This window comes from Epinephelus fuscoguttatus, linkage group LG11, assembly GCF_011397635.1.
Source record: "Epinephelus fuscoguttatus linkage group LG11, E.fuscoguttatus.final_Chr_v1".
In the NCBI taxonomy this organism is placed as follows: Eukaryota; Metazoa; Chordata; class Actinopteri; order Perciformes; family Serranidae; genus Epinephelus; species Epinephelus fuscoguttatus.
This window is the reverse complement of record NC_064762.1, coordinates 15566242-15588008: the sequence shown is the minus strand read 5'-3', so window position 1 is coordinate 15588008 and position 21767 is coordinate 15566242. Positions and strand designations below refer to the sequence as shown.

Genomic DNA, 21767 nt, shown 5'->3' with positions numbered 1-21767 from the left:
CAGGAAACTACAGTTCACCGCTGTGGAGAGATCATTTTGTACTATACTGCACATCCTCTGAGCCATTGCTGTCACTGCTGTCCATGCTTCAAATCCTAAACATTAAGGTGTTTACTATTTTTGTGCAGTGGGGAAACATCTGCCAGTGTATCTTTCCCCTTTTGGAAGATATGATTGCTTTCATGTGTTTTTTTTTTCTGACGTGGAAAAATAGTCTCAGTAGGAAATTCACAGGCATTAACAGGAAGGGAAAAAAGGATCCCTTCCTCTTGCCTCAAAACCTGCAGCCATGACAGACAGCTGGACCCCTCCGGAGCCAAACAATCAGCTGCAACCTGTTGGCATTGCACTCAGCCCCACATAATTTCACTCTCTGATAACAACACATTTTTAGCACATTTTCCCTTTCTGTATTGCTCACACATTCATTGCTATACGCCATATGTGTGGGCACAACTGTAGTATAATACAACAGACACAGCTAAGTGAAGCATATTAGATCACTTTTATTAACTGAAGTCTTGTGGAAATCTTTTTATCAGGATGTTCTTTGATCTTTTGAAGGTGCAATCAAGGTGCCTGGAAATAATCTGCACAGAAAAAGAGGGCAGATTATCCAAAACTGAAGGAAAAACTACAATAAAATGTCAGTTTACAATAAAAAACGCAACATGTGGAACAATATTAGAGCATTTACCATCTTTGCTATCAGCAGTTAGGAATGTTTCATCTCTAAATCTAACATAGATCCAAGAGGACAATAAACATTTGGGGTAAAATCCAGATATGACATCAGTATGGATTTTACTGTCAGGCTCGGTTGAGCTGGCCTTTTGTACAGATTGTACAACATGACTCAAGCCTTTTTTTTTCTCAGCTAACAAGCACATGGATGGGTGTTTTTATTCTAATCAGTGAGTGTTATATAGATGATGTTAACACTTTTCATCAGGCACTGAATCAGACAGAATGTCCTAACATCTTCTCTCAACACCTCCTCATATTTTGGCCCTTTGCCACCTAAATGGTCGTCTCTCTATGGCAACAGAAGTTTCCGGGAGAGGTGGTTTCCTGCAGTTTCACTCTAAGTTAATAATTAAATTAGTTTGAAATTGGTTGTGCTTTTTCAATATGAAGCTCCGACTGCCATCATGTGTTGTCTGACACTGACGTTATTCTTATTTGGCTCCATATTTAGGTGTTGAAGGCAACTCTTGAGGCGTTTGATCCTTTTTAACATCAGGAGTCTAATTTCAGAAGTCACGGTCCCATCCAGAGAACTCCTCGTCTGCTTTGGTCTGATCGAGAGGGAAACGATCGAAGTTGATGTAGCAGGGACCCTGGAAGAGGAATAAATAATGTGCATTTAATACACTCATGTGCACTGCTGTCAAACTGTGACTTATTAACAACAGTCTGTCCCTCCCAGCCTGCTCCTTAAATGTAAATAGAAGCTTTAAAGTCAAAGGCCCTGAAAAGCTGTCAACCTTTCACTGTGAGTAATGATGTTGTTCTGCACATACCAGTAAACACACATTTTCTTTTTTTTAACAGTTTGGCTTAAATTTATTTCTGTATACCATACTCACACAGTCTTATTGGTGCTCAATTCGAGGTATTATTTTCCCAATAAATATCTAATGGTGTTGCAACTTTGATTGCTGCACATATTCACAACACAGTCGCCTGAGGAAATGTTGGCACTGTACATTTCTGCAAACCATTACCGTTACATTTACATGTTATTATGTAGTGGATACGTTCCGACAACACTGTGGATGACATGGTTAGTTTTAGGCCAAAAAACACATGGTTATAGTTAAGAAAAGATCATGTTTCAGGAAAAACAACGTTTTTTGTGCCACTACCCAGGCTGGAAAGACAGCGACAAGCTGCAACAAAAGCTCCCGTCTTTTGCATCTAAAAGCTGGTGAAAAATCCAATGACTCGCTAAAACACAGCTGGTTTTGTTGTGTGTTAGTCTTGAATATAGTTCCATATCAGTGGTGGCTGTTGGTCTTTCAAACAGGGGAATCTCACTTTAAGTTTACATCATAAAATTTGTTATATTGTAGCGAGGCAGGAACTTATAAAAGGAACATTTAATGAAAGCTGTTATTCGACCACACTCAGAACCACAGCAAAACACACCTCAAAGATTTTCAGATGGGTTTAAAACGGTGAAAATGAGCTATATTACTTATGAAAATAAGAAACTCCAGACGACACGCTGTCAGAAGACTCCACTCACAAATATCCGGATGGGGCTGAGCTTGAAATGGTAAGCGCTGTCAATCACAAAGGGGTTCAGCCTCTTAGACAATTCCTCCAATCATCATGCAGACACCGAGCAACTTCTCCTGCCTACCACTCCATTAGGTCCCAGGGAAGCTGAGCCTCCCCGGAAGTGACGATTTTGTCGCATTCATCCAATGACCGTCTCGCTTTGCTGCATGAAAAAAAATCTGCTCAGCGCTGTCTCATTGGAGGCTCCGCGTCCACCGTGCTGACACGAGAATGTGTGACAAGGGAGGTTGCGTTGGAAAACTGGTGATAAACAGCTGACATTTGAACATCATAGTCATGATGTGAAACGCATCCTAGCGCACGTTTAATGCAATGTAAATTCTTATTTTAATGTAAATTCAATAATGCATATCTGACCATTTTTTCTATGAAATTTTAGGGGAAGTTCAGCCTCCCTTGTTGTCTCAGAGCAATAGTGCCATAGTTTGGCAATCGTCTCGCCTAAGTGACACGCCATCCTCCACCCCCTTTCCCTCCAGGTGACAAAGTCAGCTCATAGGCTGATTCATAATGTCTGTTTGCAGTGATCTCTGGGTAGAAAACCCTCATGTCATGTACATAATATGAAACAGATGCTGCCAAATTTGTTTGTTTCTTTAACCCTTTAAAAAAAAATCAGTTTAAGTATATGGTATATTTAGAATATTTTCATTGTTTTACCTTGCTGTCCGCCAGCCCTGTCTGACCAGGCACTGAAATCATTATCTCAAAGCCATGGACACATGGACAAAAATAGTCATTTTACTGCGAGTCTATCCCAGCTGCATTGGGAGAGGTGGGGTACACCCTGGACAGGCTGCCAGACTATCACAGGGCTGACACATAGAGCACACAAACATTCACACTCACATTCACACCTGCGGACAATTTTGTCCGTAGGTGAGTCAGTGTCACCAGTTAACCAAGACTGAATGCAATTGGACTGTGGGAGGAAGCTGGAGTACCCTGAGAAAACCCACACTGACACAGGGGGGAACAGGAACTTGTTTGCTGTGAGGTGACAATGCGAACCACTGCACAACCATATCTGCAAGTCAAATCAATAAGCAGTAGTCTGCTCAGAAGTGATTGTTGTTGCTAGCACGACGTCACAGTGATTCAGCCTATAGGCTACATGCAGTCAGAACTACATTACTTTAGAAACTTTGTATGACACATATTCATTGTCTGCAGAAACATACAATGCCAACATTTTCATCTGTTGACTGAGCTTCATATTCAAAGTTAGAAATGCACATTCAGTACAGAAATACGGAAGATTTGAAACTGTTTTAAAGGTCTTTAAAAATGACTCTACAAAATCCTCTGGGGAGTGAACCAGCTGTGTTCTTTGCTTCTGTTCTCCTTCAACCAAACAAAAGGTGTTAGTCACTTCTCACACAATAGTAGAAAAAATAAATAGCAGTGTGACTTGCCTTGCGTATGAGCCGGACTGTGGGGGCGTCGAGCTGACCCACGCGCAGCTTGTGCCAGTTCATACTGCTGAACCACCTGAAGGGAAGAGACGAGGGAGACTGCAGGTCAAACACACTGAGAGTGAGAAATAAGTGAAATGATTCAGCCCACATTAAGAAGCTCAGTCAGCAGCGGAGGAACCTTAACCGTAAGAGACGAAAACAAACTTTGATTACAAAATTAAATTAAGCCAACTGGTGGGTACTTCCTGTGTCGTTTCACCCAATATTTATTTAACACCCATACATATGGGACATGTTGCCATGGTTACCTATGGTGCCGCACATCTTTGATTCCATTCTTGGTGTTTCCTAACCTCTGACCCGGCCGAGGTCTGCAAATAAAAACACGAGATCCCTTTTTATTTCATGAGATTCCACTTTCCAAAAATCACGAAGATGCAAGTGCACGTCATGATACAGCATATAACTCTGCAGATATGTTCCATAATTCATACTCTACACTGGGATTAACTGTATCATACACTCAAACCTCTATGATTTTACCATACATATTAGATGATCCAATTCTATTTTATGATAAAGTTATTCATTGAGTTCATTTTGAATATCAGTATATGACGTTTTAATCATCCAGCCGATACATTCGTCTCACCTGCACAGTTTGCTGATAATGGACTTGGCTGCCTCAGTTAGGTAAGGTGGGTACTTGAGCACCCCGTCCAAAATCTTGGCGTAAATCTTCTGAGGCTCTGAACTTGAAAAGGGAGGGCTGACAGGTTGTAAAGGGAAACAGAGAAGAATAATGAGAAGAGAATTTAAAGCAAAGAAATAAAAATAATGGCTCAGAGATGAACCAGTCAGCTGCTGTTGGGTAACCTGAGCCTGTGACTGCAGACGCTGAAGCCTGTGTGTCATATTTCTTTGCTGCCATCTACTGGTTATTATTAAGGTTTGACTCGTTCATGATTCACTCCTATTTCACCATATTTATGAACCACACAAGAATGCAGAGATGATTGCTTCCGCTCAAGGTCAGGTGCATTAGTAAATAGCCACGGGTGAATATAAATGGGCCCCTGGGCACAGATATGTAAAAGACCCCACCATCTCTCCTACACAGGAGCAAGACACACACACTTTGTGGTGGTTTTGCATCGCTCTGTAGTTGTTACACATCTTTTTGTGGTTTTGTGTCTCTCTGGGGTCACTGTAGTTGTGTGGGGTCTGTTTGAGGTCATTTAGTGTCACTTAAGGGTCTGTTTTTGGTCATGTTGTGTTGACTTAGAGTCACTTTGAATCTCTCTGTAGTCATTTTGTGTCTTCTTGTAGTTGTTTGGGGTCTCTGAGGTAGTCCTGTGTATCTTTAAGGTAATTCTGTGTCTATGTTTTTGGTTATTTTGTGATGCTTTGTAGGTATTTTGAAACTCTCTGTAGTCTTCTTGTATCTCCTTGTAGTTGTTTTGTGTGTTTTTATAGTCGTTTGGGGTCTCTGCCATAATTCTGTGTATCTTCGAGGTAGTTTTGTGTCTATTTTTGGTTATTTCATGCTGCTTTGTGGGTATTTTGAATCTCCTAATAGTCATTTTGTGTCTCCTTGTAGTTATTTTGTGTCTTTTTTTTGTAATTCTGTGTCTCTTTAAGGTCATTTTATTTCTCTTTTGGTTGTTTAATGTCACTTTGTAATCACTTTGAATCTCTCTATCATCATTTTGTGTCTCCTTGTAGATGTTTTCTGTCTTTTTATAGTTGCTTGGGGTCTCTGAGGTTATTCTATGTATCCTCAAGGTAATTTTGTGTCTATTTTCGGTTATTGTGTGCTGCTTTGTGGGTATTTTGAATACCTTTATAGTCATTTTGTGTTTTCTTGTTGTTGTTTTGTGTCTCCTCGTAGTTGTTAGGGGTCTCTGAGGTAATTATATGTCTCTTCAAGGTAATTTAATCTCTGAGGTAAGATTTTTTATCTCTTTAAGGTAATTTTGTGTCTATTTTTTGTTTTTTAGTGCTGCTTCGTGGGTATTTTGAATCTCTTTACAGTCATTTTGTGTCATCTTGTAGTTGTTTTTGTCTTTTTGTAGTCGTTTGGGGTCTCTAAGGTAAATCTGTGTCTGAGGTAATTTCTTTATCTCTTTGAGGTAATTTTGTGTCTACATTTGGTTATTTTTGTTTCTTTGTGGGTATTTTGAATCCCTTTGTAGTCATTTTGTGTCTTCTTGTGGTTGTTTTGTGTCTCCTTGTGGTCGTTTGTGGTCTCTGAGTTAATTATGCATCTCTTTGAGGTGATTTTATGTCTATTTTTGGTTATTTTGTGTTGCTTAGTAGGTATTTTGAATCTCTTTGTAGTCATTTTGTGTCTCTTTTTGGTAGTATTGGCCATTTTTGTAGTTCAGTCAGACAACTCACATTTAAATGTTTACTTTAACAGCAGAACATAGTCCCTTGTGTATGAATCAGACTAACTTGCAGGTATCACTCCATTTATTTTGTGGGGGGGTTGCAGTTCCTTTGCATCTTTTTGTGGTTGTTTTGAGTCTCTCTGGTCATCACACGTTAATTTGAGTGATGTTTTGCAAGTGAGGGCCAGGGGGGCCCCTGACACTTTGGGCCCCTGGGCCTGTGCTGATAAGCTCGTTCAGTAATCCATTACCTTCCCACCAACAGCTCATAGATCAGGATGCCCAGGGACCAGAAGTCAACTGCAAAGTCGTGACCCTGGTTCTTGATGATCTCTGGGGCCATGTACTCAGGAGTACCCACGAATGAGTAGGTTTTCTCTCCACGCACCAACTCCTTGGCAAAACCAAAGTCCACCTGCAAAGAGACATACACAGGTCGGGTTTTTTTGCACGTCCATAAAATGTCCAGCTGCTGCGGCGACCTCTGGCTCGCCTGCTGGAGTGAGTGCCCCATGTGGGCTGGGTCCTTTGCAGCGGCTGGAGTTTGATTCTGGCCCAAAGCCTTTGCTGAATGTCATTCTTCAACCTTTCCTGTCCATGTTCAACTGTGCTTTTGATAAAAAGGCAAAAACCTGTGCAAATGACCAGCTGCTGAAACAAAAGGACATCTGAGAGCATAACAGGTGAAATAAAAAAACAGTGGGTTTCACTAATTAGGAGGGCTTCAATGCATGTGTAATTTTCTCCCTCTAGAGATCTCTCAATAAAAACAAACAGGCGCATTTTCTGAATATTTAATTTGTCCTTACACTTACACAGATAACTACTCACCAGTTTGACGTAACCCTTTACGTCCAACATCAGGTTCTCAGGTTTCAGGTCTCTGTACATGATGTTCTTCTTATGGAGGTAGACGTAGGCCTCGACCACACAGGCAGTGCAGAACACAGCGATGGACTCATCAAAACGTCCTCTGAAAATCACAGAGACATGAAAGGTTCAATCACCCCTCTCCAACAACTTCCGCCTGCTCACTTTAATGACTTTCAAACAAATTGATCTCCTTCATCACTTTCTACTGCTGATATCTGTGTGTCAGATTCTAGCAGCTACTGTAGGTGCAACTTTATTAAGTGTAGATCTCAGGGTGTAAAAACAGCAGTAATGAAGTTCCCTACCGATAAAAATGTCACTGATTTTGCCAAATTGCTCAAATAAAATGTCCCTTCTTTCATAAAATTCTATCACCTTAATGAGGAAGTGAGCTGTTTTGTGTTACTGTTTTCTCACACTTCTTTGAGTTTGGTCCAGATCTCTCCTCCACCACAGAACTCCATGATCATATAGATATATCGTGTGTCTTTGAAGGCAGCGTGAAGTCTACAGAGAGAGAATACAAAAGCCAGATTAAAGATTAACACCTTTTCAAATCGACCGTATGTTAAACTGTTTTTAAATGTTGTGATTATACAAGTGTGTGTGTGTGATGGCAGACACCTGACAATGAAGTCACACTGGATAGCTTTAAGGATCTTCTTCTCAAACAGCATGTGCTCCTCCTGTCTCTTGGCAACAATGTGCTTCTTGCTGACTCGCTTCATGGCGTAGTATTTCCCATGATTCACTGTGGTCATCTTAGAATGACAACAAAACAATGACTTTGTTAACGCGCACAAAAAACTCACTTTTTTTGCCCTTATTGAAAGTTCAAAGTTACTTATACTCCTATACATACAGCCGTGCATACTCTAAATGGGAAAGTGAAATAGCAGTCTCTTGTGGCACGATTTCACAAGTTTTCCTCCGCTTGCGGAGTGGTTCTGTCGTATGAATACAGCCTCCCTTTTAAATTCCTTCAACCACCTTCTTGAAAAGGGCAATGTTGCAATATTTGCATATATCCAAAAACCTGTTAATATCAAAGTCTGTCATAATGTTTAAAAGTAGGTGTGTTTCTCCTTCCAACCAGAAATGTGGATCGTTCTTTTGGGCATGTATCTTAACCCCACAGACTTGGTGGTTTGTGTACAACACAGAGCTGAGCATAAGCAGGCAAGAAGCTGGGAGACACAAACTGCAGTGAAAATGAGAGTTACAGCTGTAACTACGGTTCTATAAATTCTGGATGACTGCCAGATACGGTCAGGAAGAATGAAATAGAACCCCAACTGTGACATATAATCCGAAAATGAATTCTTTGGTTATCGCCAAATTATTGCCCAAGGAGTTCTTGAGATATCACATTCACACAATGCCTTCTCATCCCAGTCCATCAAATGTTAACATGCATTGTGTCTTTTCAAAATACACTTGTGCTTTCACAGGAAATGTACAGTTTCTGCTTGTTAGATGCGTACAGTCTTTTTCAAAATAAACTTAAAACATTGGTAAAACATCTAGTATTTACGTGTATCTCCTTGTGCAACAAAAGCATGTGGTTAGGTTTAGGAAAAAAACATCATAGTTTGGCTCAACATTCACACAGGAAACAAACAGCAAGCTCCTGGGTGAAAGTCCAGGGTTTGTTGGACCCATCCACCTCTCCTCCTGCCCACCCTATGGAGACTCTACAGCTTCTTACATTACGTTGTTACATTACACTGCATTAGAAACTGCCACTGCTCAGTGCATTTCCTACTGCCGTGAAAGGTGCCTTTGCACACTGGTATCTTTTGTCCACTGAAATAGCGCTGGTATATGAACACTTTGCACCCCGGGGCCTGGTAGGCCCATTCAGTAATCTATTCATGGGGAAGGCGTATTGTACTTGTAAAGCAAAGGGTCCTTGGGAAATATAAATAACACATGAAAGGGCCTTGTTTTTGATAAATTACATTTTTATATTCAGCTCCCTCTCCTCACCCTAATGATTTTAATACAGCCCCTCAGCATTCGAGCTCCAGTCTTACCACTTGCATTTTATTACTGGGCTTCAGTCTAATATATTCCAACCATATTCAATCCCAATATGGTTTTGCATAAGAGAACTAATGCTTTTTACATTCTAGCAAATATTGAAACAGTGCTTATACAAAGACAAAGGCTCACCAGCTCAACACGGCCAAACCCTCCAACTCCAAGTGTGACAGGATCCCCTTGAAAGCGGCCCTCCTGGTACAGCACAGGAACCAGGTCCTTAAACCTCAGAGTGGAGCTGGGACTAACCGAGACAGACAGAGAACTTTAAACTCTAATTTTGAGGAAGTCATTTGTGTGATTCATATGATTGTGTTACATCTTTCAGCCTGCATCCATGAAATCTTATCATCTCCCACTCACCTGGATTTTTCTGGTGGAGCTTGTGCTTCCTGCATCACTTTGGAGCTAGAAGTAAAAACCAAATAAATCAGAGAAGTTTATTATTCATTTACACACCCCACTATTCTCACTATGATGGAGTGAACAATTACGATTTTGATGAAAAGTGTTCTGCCATACGTACTCGTCAAACAGCTCCAGGTGTTCTATGGGTATTGTCTCTTCAAATACCCTAAAGAAAAGTCATTGTTACATAAACTGCATCGACCAGCAAAGTACATAAAAAATAAACACAGTGCAAACAAGGCAACAGCGACGGAGAACAAACACCCTGGAGAAATCCCTTCAAGAATCTCTCTCGCCCTGAGGAAAATAATGAGGAGTCAGACTCACTCCTTGTCAATGGAGAAGCAGGTAACAGGGCCGTCAGCACTGCAGGTGGCAGTTCTCAAGATTTCCCTGCAAGAGGGAAAACAATGCACACATGTCAGCCTAGAAAAACTGTATGTCATTAGTACTTACATATACATTCGTCAACACCCTGTCTCAGAAACTTTTGAAAACTGCCATCTTACATGTTTACGGTTCTGTTGCTACAGAGCTGGCATCATCTAAAGCCCATTAAAGGAATACTTCACCCCCCAAATGACCATTTGTGTATCAATCACTCACCCTGTGTTACATTGAATTTGTAAAGAAAATTACGTTTTCTCTCATGCCTCCATGTTGAATGATGTATCCAAAAACGAAGAAAGTTCTTCATGAATTGAAGTTATAGGGGTCCGTGTTTAACCACAGCAAAACTTAGGCTAATCGAAACATCTGTCTACACACTCTCAAACAACTCATGCAGTATAATCCAAGTCTCGTTTCTCCAGTCATATCCATATATCCAGCTCAGTGCTTCCCAAACAGAAAGCTCTTTCCTTTGGGGACTGAACAGATAGTAAAACTTATCTATGCTCTCTTTAAAGCCAAAGTCCATTGACAAAAATAGTAATTTTACCCTGCTGGACACAGGAGCTGCTGGTCTACCACTGCCTCACTCAATTAGTTAGTTTGTGTTATTGTGTGACTTTGCTAAATTCATATTAACGCTTTAAAACACCAAAGTCATACAATAACATAAAATAAACAAACTGATCGAGGCAGTGGTAGACAAGCAGCTCCCATCGTTAGCGAGGTAAATTTACTGTTTTTGTGAATGGAGTCTGGCTTTGAGGAGAACATAGATAAGTTTCAGTTTCCATTCAGTCCCTTGGTCACAAAGAGCTGTCTATTTGGGAAGTACTGAGCATACAAATGGATTAATGAGACTTGGATTATACTGTATGAGTTGTGTGAGAGTTTGTGAACAGATGTTTCGATGTAGTTTTTACTGGTGTTATACATGGACCCCTATGACTTCAACTCATCAAGAATTTTATCCAATTATTTACTGTGGAGGCATGTAAGAAAAACTAAATTTTGTTCACAAATTTAATGTAACACAGGGTGGGTAGCTGATATACAAATGTTCATTCAGGTGTTGAAGTGTTTCTTTAATACATGTGGATTAAGAAAAGTGAAGTGTTACATATTTATTAATGTGTATATCTTTATGCTGCAGAAATCTGCATCTGAAAACCTCCAAATAAAGCAACAAGGTTACTGTGTTATATACTCAATAATGTAAATGCGGAGAATATTTTTTAATCATATGATTTTTATCTCAGAAAGCCAAAATCATCCTTATATAATCAAACCAATGAGTCTGTTATATGGTACAGTAGGTTTTTAGGCTGTTTAACACCCACAACAAACCAGCTACAGTTTTTCTACAGAAGAGTAAACTTTAACATTTAATGTAACAATTAAAAGTTTGCAAGAAATTTTGAGTTTTCTACTTGACTTAGCTAAAAACAGCAAAGAAGAAAACATTCTGGGTTTGCTTAATTTAGTAGAGCGATTTAATTTACTTCAGTAGCTGCAAATGACTGTTCATATTTAGAAGATACTTGACTTGATTGTGAAACCATAATGTCAGACATGACATCAGTGCAGTGGATGTTGTACAAAGCTCCAACAAATGCCCTGAGGCATGTGATGTGTTGCCATAGTTACCGAATGAGGGCCTGTTCCCCGAAATGCTCCCCTTTTCCCATCCTACGAATCTGCTTCTGATGCCCATTCACGCTCTTAGTCACCAGGACCTGAGGGGGAAACACACATGAGAGGGAGGAAGAGGGGGTGAGCGCATGATTATGTATACAGTGTACGACCTGGTTGGTGCAGCACGCTGACACATTTAGATATGAGTTTGGGCACAAAATAATACACCATGAAAGTACCTCTCCTTTGAGGATGATGTAGAATGTGTTTCCTTCTGTTCCTTCTCGAACTATAACATCTTTGTCCTGGTACTTCACCTGAGGGAGGCAAAATGATAAGAGTCATTTCAATATAATGACAAAACTATATCAAATGTTGAAAATAGAGTTTGTGATTTACAGGAAAATAAAGCCACAAATGTCACATCAAGTGCCTTAAAAATGCCTTCTCTCCAGACTACTGCGATTTAAAACATTAATATTTAAAACATGAAAAAGACATTGTATTTAACTTAGTGACCATCGGTTTTGAGTTCATCCTCAAAAACAGATGTTTTAAAATGTGTTTTGTCAGCATATAAAAAGACTGGATTTCTATTGACTTGTAACACTCCAAGTTCACAGTGAAACATCTGAGTAAATACCTCCTCCATTGAGTCAATGATTTTGGACAACTGGACATCATTCAGGTCCTTCAGAGTCCGAGACCTGTGACAGCATACAGAAAATATAGCAGCAGAGTTAGAAACAGTTGTTATATGGTCAATTAATCCATGAAGAAGAAGTACTGTTATGGCAGTGTGATGTGAGAGGAAACCACCAAATCAAACAGGATATTAAATTTCTTCTATCTGCAGAGTTTCTAAACTCACGTCTTCAGGAAGCCCATGAGCTGCTCCCGTTTCTTCTTGGACTTATTGGCTATGATCGTCCTGTAGGTCTGTCGCTCCATGCACCAAACACGCACTGCTGTCTTTGCTGCAGTGTGAGGGAAAGTGATAAAAGTTGAAGTCAGAACTGTAAAGTTTGGCTTTACTATCATTAGAAAAGAGTGCAAGGGGCCACTTTGTACTAAAACTGAAATTATACAAATGCACAGTTGAAAATATCACACCCAGCGACCTACCTGACCCCCTCTGTGACATGACCAAAAACTTGATTTGGGGCATCTACAGTGTGAGTGTCTGTATGTATGCATGTGGCCCCTCATGCAGGTGGTAGAAAGACAATTAAATGGTACCACAAAAAAAAAAGTTATTTAGACCCAAACTGTACGTTTCTACAAACCACCAATATGTTACATTTGTACATTTTACGTATATGGATAGGATATACATGGATGGATAAATTGAAGCTTTACCTGTCTTTATGTTTCAATTTTCAACTTTATGTTCTGACATCACTGTGGTGAACATGTGGTTAGGGTTAGCCACAGAAACCACTTGGTTAGGTTAGGAAGACATCATGTTTTGGTTTAAAATGCCTGTTTTGGACACTATAAACAGCTGGATATGTCCAAGTCTCTCTTTAAAAAATACCTGCTTTTGTCACAACAAACATGGCTGGAAATGTCTCGAACTCTCGATTAAAATACCCACTTTTTGTCACCACAGACATGACTGGAAGTGTCCCAAACTCTTGATTAAAATACCCACTTTTGTCGCCACAAACATGACTGGAAATATCCCAAACTCTCGATTAAAATACCCACTTTTGTCGCCACAAACATGACTGGAAATGTCCCAAACTCTCGATTAAAATACCCACTTTTGTCGCCACAAACATGACTGGAAATGTCCCAAACTCTCGATTAAAATACCCACTTTTGTCGCCACAAACATGACTGGAAATGTCCCAAACTCTCGATTAAAATACCCACTTTTGTCGCCACAAACATGACTGGAAATGTCCCAAACTCTCGATTAAAATACCCACTTTTGTCGCCACAAACATGACTGGAAATGTCCCAAACTCTCGATTAAAATACCCACTTTTGTCGCCACAAACATGAATGGAAATGTCCCAAACTCTCGATTAAAATACCCACTTTTGTCGCCACAAACATGAATGGAAATGTCCCAAACTCTCGATTAAAATACCCACTTTTTGGAGCGCTCAATAGCTCACCTGAATGTAATCTGTGGTATGCAGAAACATACAATACCAACATTTTATTTTGGCATCTTGTCTTGCAGTCTACCTATAGTATGAAGATAAACAACTTCCAGAGGTCATCATTACAGGACTGACCTTTGACTGTTGCTGTCCGTTTGCAGTTGTACAAGATGGCCAGCTCCCCAAACACATCTCCAGTGGTGAGGCTGCGGAGGCTCCTGCCTGCCTGGGTGACGACGAGCTCACCAGCTAAAAGGTGGAAGGAAAAAAAGAAGTTTCTTCATAGATAAATATTGAGAATATTCAACATAGTCTTCCATAAAATATTATATAGATTTTTTTAAATAAAGGGGTTCATGTCATAAAAGAGAGCCTTAAAACATAATGTAGAATTTTAAATAAAATCCTCCATCACATGCAGCCACAGTAAGATGAACACAAAGACACATTCACGCACACTCAGGCGAATCCCCACCTGCTACTATGTACATGCTGTCTCCTTCAGAGCCCTCTTGAATGACGTCTTCCCCCGGTTTGAAGTTAGACACCGCCAAGAGATCCACCATCATGGCTGTCTGCTCTTCGTCCAGGCGGCTCAGGAAGTCATTCTTCTGGATGGATTTGACGATCAGATTCGTCTCGCTGATGATGGGGTGAGAGAAGTCATCGTGAGCTAAGGTCACTGAAAACCTGCAGAGCTCCCCCTCAACATTCAAACCCATCATACATGATTTAGGTGTTTGACATGATATATTGAATTTGCCACAGTGGCAAGTAAAAAAAATCCAGTGCGGACTTACTTAAAGGATACTTAACCCACAGAATGATCATTTGTATATCAATTATTCATCCTGTGTTACCTTGAATTTGTGAAGCAAACTTTGGCTTTATCGCATGCTTTCACAAGGAACGAAGAATCCAAAAACAGAAAATTCTTCAGGAATTGAAATAACAAGGGGCCACGTTTAATTATACAAAAACATCTGTTTACAAACACTCACACAACGCACGAGACTGTTTACGCATACGTTTTTTAATAGTAAGATTTTAGCAAAACTGCATGTATTTGGGAAGTACTCAGCATACGACTGGATAAATGGGACTTGGATTATACTATATGCATTGTGTGTGAGAGTTTGTAAGTGTTGCTTTAAATGTGATGTTCTGTCGTCAGCAGTACTGATTACCAACCTAGCTGTTTTCTTGACCCTCATACGTTTAATCTCCAGGGTCTCGGGGATTGGTTCAGTGGCAATGACGGCCGCACGGCTCTTCCTGACCTCTGCTTCAATTTCATTATCACTGTGAGAGTGAAAGTCTGAGACAAACAAACGGGAATGCAAAGAAAGGGTCAGGGACTGTAAATGGCTGGAGCGTAACCTTGAATCAAAGGTCACCTCAACTCTGTGTGTGTGTGTGTGTGTGTGTGTGTGTGTTCCTGTCCCTGGTGCCCATGGTGGCCTCTTACCCAGATCATGATATTGACTGTGCAGCTCTTGCAAAAGTTTTTCTTTTTCCTGCAGTCGTTTTTCTGTGAGGATAAAAGCAGAAAAGCGTTTTCAACGTTGAAACAATACGAGGAACATGCTGCTAGAGTGCATGTTCTTAACACAAACATTTTTTATGATGATCCCTGAAATGTAGTTATTAAAGACCTGTGACTAAGGTGTGAACTGAACAGGACATTTTATGGTTTTATGGTATTGTTGTCACGGCTCTTTAAAAATACTGCTTGGCATGTCTTAACTGCAGTTTCCGTGTTGACTTTATTCTCTTTATGTTCAGCTCACTGTGCAAAAGTGATATAGCATTGCACTATATCACGGCTGCATGTGGTCACATCCAGCTGGATCACACCTAGCTGTGATGCTGGGTGTGATCTAATGTAAAGTTACTCTCTAACGTGATGTAGTCGTGATCATACTCACCCAGGTCTTTGTTTTGCCTCTGTAGCTCCTGGTTGATCACACACTGCTTTTCTAGCTGCTGTTTCAGCTCCTCTATTTGCTTCTCCATGACTACGGGGGGGAAAAAATACCAAAAAATGTAAGATATATATATGTGAGTAATCGATAGACTGAAGATGACCGACAGCAGAATCAGTGGTAGGCAGGTAAATATAAACACGTGTGGAGACTCACTCACACAAAGCCCTACACATCACATTTCAACTGTATGTAACTACACTGATGCTGTTTTCACAAGACACTGAACTCTACTCTGCTGCCAACACACAGCAAGAGCCGCACTGAATAATGCAGACTAATGATGGACAGCCAACAGGGTGCTTTGTGAACGCTGTCACACCCTGTCAGCTTGTGCTAAAGATCTATTACTGTACCTGCGACTGTCAGCTGCACAGAATCTGTCAAATTAAACCCTTCATTATTAGCTCTCTTATTGCAGGCTATGTGCTCGAGTGTACTTCTTTACTCTCTCTTCTTGTGTGCTTCTACAGTAATGTCTGACATGAACAACCTCTGCTGCACAATTAAAGTTTGAGAGTAGAGCAACAGATGTGCACACATGCTAACAAATTAGCTGACACAGATTTAGTAGAGCGTGAGAAAGGTTAACCGCACGACAGAGCTAATATCTTTTTGTCTTACAGATGATCTGTTTGCAGACGCTGATAACAAAGCTCCCTGACTATTTTCATTTTGCTGTTCACTGAAAGATGTTTATGCCTCTATTGACAGGCCAAACATCACAATCAGCGCAAACACAAGGTTACCCAATCAATATCCTAAACGCATACGCTTCAGTAAAGCCAGGGGTGGGCAAGCAGTTTGCCTCACTGCAAGGTAGTGATTATAGGGGAGCACATCCCCCCAATATTCAGATAGGTTCAAAATGCCATCCACTCAAAATATAATATATTGCTAAATCGCTGTCTATTGTGATAGCCTTTGTAAAGTGTTTATGAAAATGCTCATTTTATGAATGGTTATCGTCTCACAATGTTATACTAACTGAGCCCAGTCTCACTCCGAAGTCGTCGAAATCTGGCGCTGAAGCATTGCGGCATCAAAAACCAACAAAAAAAGACATCCTTTATTATTGGCATGATACGCAGTTGGTTTCGGCGGCGTGGGGGGTAAACACGGTGGAAGATGGAAGTTAAGGCTGAGAAAGTCCGATCGGGGCGGGCAGGAGTGGTGGTGGATGGGTCTAACAAACACCAACTTTCACCAGAGAGAGTGGTGTTCGCGTCCCGTAAGATTCTAAAGCCAAACCCTGTTTTTTTTTTTTTTTTCCCTAAACCTAACCAGTGCTTTTGTTGCCTTAACTGAACGACATGCGTTTTTTGTTGAAGGCAAAAAAAAAAGTCAATTTGGGGTGTTGTAATGACGTAGTGCTTTTATTTTGAAAGAGACTGTATGTAAACGGTAAATTGCCTGTGAAAACTAAAGTGTATTTTGAAAGAAGACAATGTATGTAACAGGCAGAACTTGACAGGGTGTCCCAGAACATCAACAACCAACGCACCCAGGGTACCTTGCACATCGTATGTGGACATGGAAAGTCCATGACCAAACGTCAATATGTGTCAATATGTGACGAAATCAGAGTGAGAATGTGTTGGCTAAATTCCTGTCAGAACGTTTGCTAACAAGCATACAGACCATGCGTTTAGGATCTGTTTGGGTTAGTGTCCACCAAAGCTTTTTTTTTATGAGGCCAGTGTATTTTTTTAAATTCTTTGCAATGGGAGCGCCAGGAATTTATGCTACACTATAAACGGCAGCAGCATGACGAGGCACCAAGCATCAATTCTGCACTGGGCACTGCACATTTGATGTTTTTCTCTGGTCACTGAGAGTTGCAAAACATTCAACTCGTAGGTCACCCCCAAGACCAAAGGAGCGCCCACGAAAATTAAGTGCAAACATTTACTTCTGGACTTAAATCACCGACAGTACAAGTTATATGTATTTACATGATGAATAAATGTAGAGTAGAGGGCTCAGTTTTAAAGCTAATATGATGGCATAGGTATCATATTAAACCAGAGTACCAACCATGTTAAGCTATCTTGTTGGAAAGGGGGCTAAAAATGTTCCAAAGTTACACTAAATTGGACCGCAGCGTTTAAAAGTGACAGTGACAAGCAAAGCATTTTAAAGTTGGACATTTTTCAGCTCTCGCCAGCCAGAAAAAAAAAAAAGCCAAATGTGCAGCGCCGAGTGCAGAATAGACGTTTGGCACCTCATCATGCTGCTGACGTTTGTAGCATAGCATTAATACATAGTGCTCCCATTGCGAGTGACAGAGTGGAATTTGGCTGATTTGTGAGTGCTAATAAATCAGCCATTACTAATATCAGCTATGGTAGCTAAGTTACTTGCAGTTAATTAGCCACATTCACCCAGCTACCAACAATAGTACAATGGTGAATCCATGGCTACGGCCTTGCCTCACTGTGCTCGTCATGTGACCCCCAGTTACAGCTGCCTCACCCTGAACGTTGGACAGCTCTGAGATTAGACATGATGTTAAAGTGAATCATAAAGTCAATGAGCAACAGCACCGCAAACTGTGAGGAGGAGAATATAAAATGGCTCCTGTTCCACTTTTAAACAGAATTGTTCCTTTGTTGCAAATCTGGACAGACGGTGATTCTGACAGGCAGTTTTACTGCAGTCACCTAGATTGGATGTGATATTTTTTTTCCATGACACCACTGATTTACTATCAACAACACTGTGATAATTCAGTCCAGTCCGTCACACAATGCAGCTGCAGTGCCAGGGGTTAATGTGCACCAGTGTTGTGAGAAAGAACTAGAAAGTCAAATTTGCCTTAGGAGGATATATTAACCTGTCACACACACACACACACACACACACACACACAAAAACACACACAGAGCTGTAGACAAATATAATCTGTAAGCTTTCTAGGAACTTGCAGGGTGGATCGGGATGTTAACTTTTACTGCCTGCAGGTCAACATTTAATGGAGGAAAACCACTTTTAGTTTAACTCTTTCAGCCCTGAGCAACTGGAAACAGCAACTGTGTAGCATATTGGCTGTTTTATCCATTTATTTACAGTGGTAGAGGAAGTAGTCTGATCCTTTACTTGAGGAAAAGTAGAATTACCATAGTTTAAAATAATTCATTACAAGTTAAAGTCCTAAAATCCAAATGTTACATGAGTAAAAGTACAAAAGTATTATCAGGAAAATGTACTTACAAGTATCAAAAGGAAAATTGCAGAATGCAGTTGTATTTTATTTTTATAGAATATAATTTTTATCACTGAACAGTGTTAGGAAGAACCAGTTAATGTAATGGAGTTACATAATTGAATTACTTAATTGTAATACGTTACAGTTACTGAGGAAGTAGTGTAGGAGTGTATTCTTTTAAGTAAAAAGTTCTTATGTAGTATATAGCATTCATTTTGTTTCTTTGCATCTTCTTTTGGCAGATTTCTGGACAACACGGGTCAGCAGAGCCAGAGGGACAGATCTGATTATAACCATCAAGGGAAGGATGTCTTGCAGCTGTCTCTTTGTTCATACAGGCTCCATTCATTTGGTATGTGCTCAAATTTGAGTGTTGTTTTTTTAGTGGTTGTCTTATTTAAATTTGCACCACCTCTCATCTGTCAACAACATGACTGCGCTGGAAATTCAACAGTATTTTGCTTCTGAAATCAGAAAAGTGCTCCAACATTTCTGTACAGTGTAACACTTTTTTACCAGCGGTGAAAATGCTGTTGATATCAAGAAGCTCGATGTCAAACCTGAGGAAACAAAGTTTTAACTTAAAGTCTACACACATGTCAAGGATTGTCAAAATGACATAAAAATTCTGTGTTCACTTGACACAGAAAGTCATTGCTTGTGAACTTGAAAAAAAAAGCATGTTAAGTATACACTTTGAGTTAATTTGACTAAGATTTATGAATTTAGCCTAATTAGTTCAAGACCAATTACCAACACTATCACTGTATGCTTAACATATATTGTATTAATTCAGTGAAATTAAAAATGGTTGGAAAAATGTTTATGTTCATAAGATATAAAATTAAAAGCTCAAACAACAAAAACAAGTTATGTCAAACTGACATTCTGACAATTTTTTGTCAGACAAGGGTCATGTGACACATTTATTTTGTGTCTTGTCTACACAAAACTTTCATGTTACTGTATTGCATTAAACTTAAGGTTTTGAGTGCCATTTCCAAAAAATGTTTACAGTAAAACTTTGATTAAGAGCCTCGTCCTAGTTAAATGCTCTGTAAAAAGATACTAAATGTGCCCGATAAATGTAGTGGATTAAAAACTACAAGATATACTTGTGACATGTAGTGGAGTAATATAATTATAAAGTATCATATAATGGAAATAAGTACAGGTATTGGAAAATTGCATCTAAGTACAGTACTTGAGTAAATGTACTTACCGTAAAAATTCAATTAAACGCCTGTCTCTTTTATGAGCTTGGTGTGGCTACTGATTTTGACAAATAAAGGCCTGTCTCAGTTAGATGTCTGTGCTGGTTGCCAAGCAGTTGTTTTTTTTTATAAAGGTTCTTCAGATGTATAAAATGGGGTTGTTAACTACCTCAAATTATGTGTCCATTCCTCTATTACCCTGTAAATTAATCCCGATCTTTGCTTAGCAACAGTTTTGCACCAAAGGAATTAAAGGCCTGTCCCAAATATAGGCCTGTTGATTTCAGCAATCAAATGATAGCTCAGGCAGGTGATGGTGATGCAGCGACTACAACAATACTGAGATATTTCAAGTATTTTTTCACTTAAAACTATTAAGCTTGACTCATTATTTTCAACAATGACGAATGGTCTTTGGAAGCCAACAACATTCACACCAGCAGCGATTCATCCAGCAGAGAGCAGGAAATTAACAGACACAACAAAAAAAGGGGGGAGAGTATTTCTCTCTTCTTGTCAGCTGCACAGGGAGAACATGATGCTGGACTGATCACCATTTTACTGATACAGGCAGCAAACTGTACACTCCATACTGTCTCATTACTAATTCATGGCCGAGTGTAACTACAGCTGAATTCTTATAAGATGCTCTGAAATAGAAACCTGGAGAGAGCGTGTGCCAAGTCTGGTGGTGTGTTTAAGGCAGACTCTTTCAGTGGATATTACAGCTTTCTGTCACATGAAGATGAGCATGTTTTTACTTAATAGAACTGTGATGGCGACAGCTTTAGTGCCTTACAGAAGGAAGCAATGGAAAAGGTGTGTTTGGCTGTTTACAAGCCTGTAAAGGTAAGAATCTGTACTTTAAACACATGGAGCCACACTGAGGCACAATGCCATGATTTATAGACAGAGTCGCACTCACCTGCAGGCTGTGTGTGGATCAGGAGAGTAGATGAACGTCTGTCCAGCCTATAAAGGCCACATGGATCATACAGGAGACAATAATCACCCCGAACCGCTCACAAGATCCACTTCCAGCTGTAGAGGAGTTGCTTGATAAATTTCTGACCTCCCTGACCCCCGGACACACCTGAGCAGATACCAGTGTGCACTCTGCAACCTCCGTAGCAGTACTTGGTCCACTGCGGCTGCACACTTTCTCGGCTTACACTGCCATGTCTGCTCCTCGGCTTTTACTATTTTTACTTCTCTCCAGCTCTCTCTCCTCTCTTTCTCTTCCTCACTCTCAATGTCTATCTGTCAATCTCAGCAGCTCTGGTGTTGAATCATTAACGATAACCTGAGGCTCCTCCCATCACACCAGGTAGAGGTATACAGGCAGGAGGATGGACTGGAGAGAAAGATGAAGTTGGGGTGTAAAAATCATGCTTAACTGTGCTATAATTCATATTTAAACCATTGTTTGTGTGGGATTTAACTGCGTTTATCTGCATATAGTGTTGTTTCTCTACTTTAAAACATACCTTTAATACTGATTTGTGATTTCTGTGACATTTATACACATTTATACATTTATATTATTTCCTGCTGACGTCAAAGACAGATACCTGAGTGCAGGCACGAGCACACAATGAAACAGTCATTGGAAAAGACGAGGGAAAGAGGAAGTGAATTGAAACGCTCTCTTCTACCTTGATATTTTTTGCAAACCGAGCCACAGATTTTCAAACACAGTCTCTCTACAAAATGATCACAGTGATTTGCCTTTCGTCTGAGAGTCACATTCACACAACTGACAGCTGGAGTTGAGGGAAC

The 21767-nt window shown here is 40.1% G+C and overlaps 1 protein-coding gene across 1 annotated transcript; it reads right to left on the bottom strand.

The window, feature by feature from the left end:
- Positions 1–471: 471 nt before the first annotated feature.
- Positions 472–20983, bottom strand: prkg3 (protein kinase cGMP-dependent 3). Its single transcript, XM_049590890.1, has 22 exons — positions 20914–20983; positions 15510–15599; positions 15050–15112; positions 14773–14899; positions 14057–14223; positions 13717–13830; positions 12339–12444; positions 12111–12174; positions 11707–11784; positions 11480–11568; positions 9770–9835; positions 9561–9608; positions 9398–9442; positions 9167–9278; positions 7616–7752; positions 7409–7498; positions 6950–7091; positions 6370–6533; positions 4378–4494; positions 4034–4096; positions 3723–3798; positions 472–1340 (listed from the first exon to the last, which is right to left on the bottom strand). Exons 2-22 carry the CDS (start codon positions 15595–15597, stop codon positions 1254–1256), a joined length of 2043 nt encoding a protein of 680 aa, XP_049446847.1. The 5' UTR covers positions 15598–15599; positions 20914–20983; the 3' UTR covers positions 472–1253.
- Positions 20984–21767: the final 784 nt, after the last annotated feature.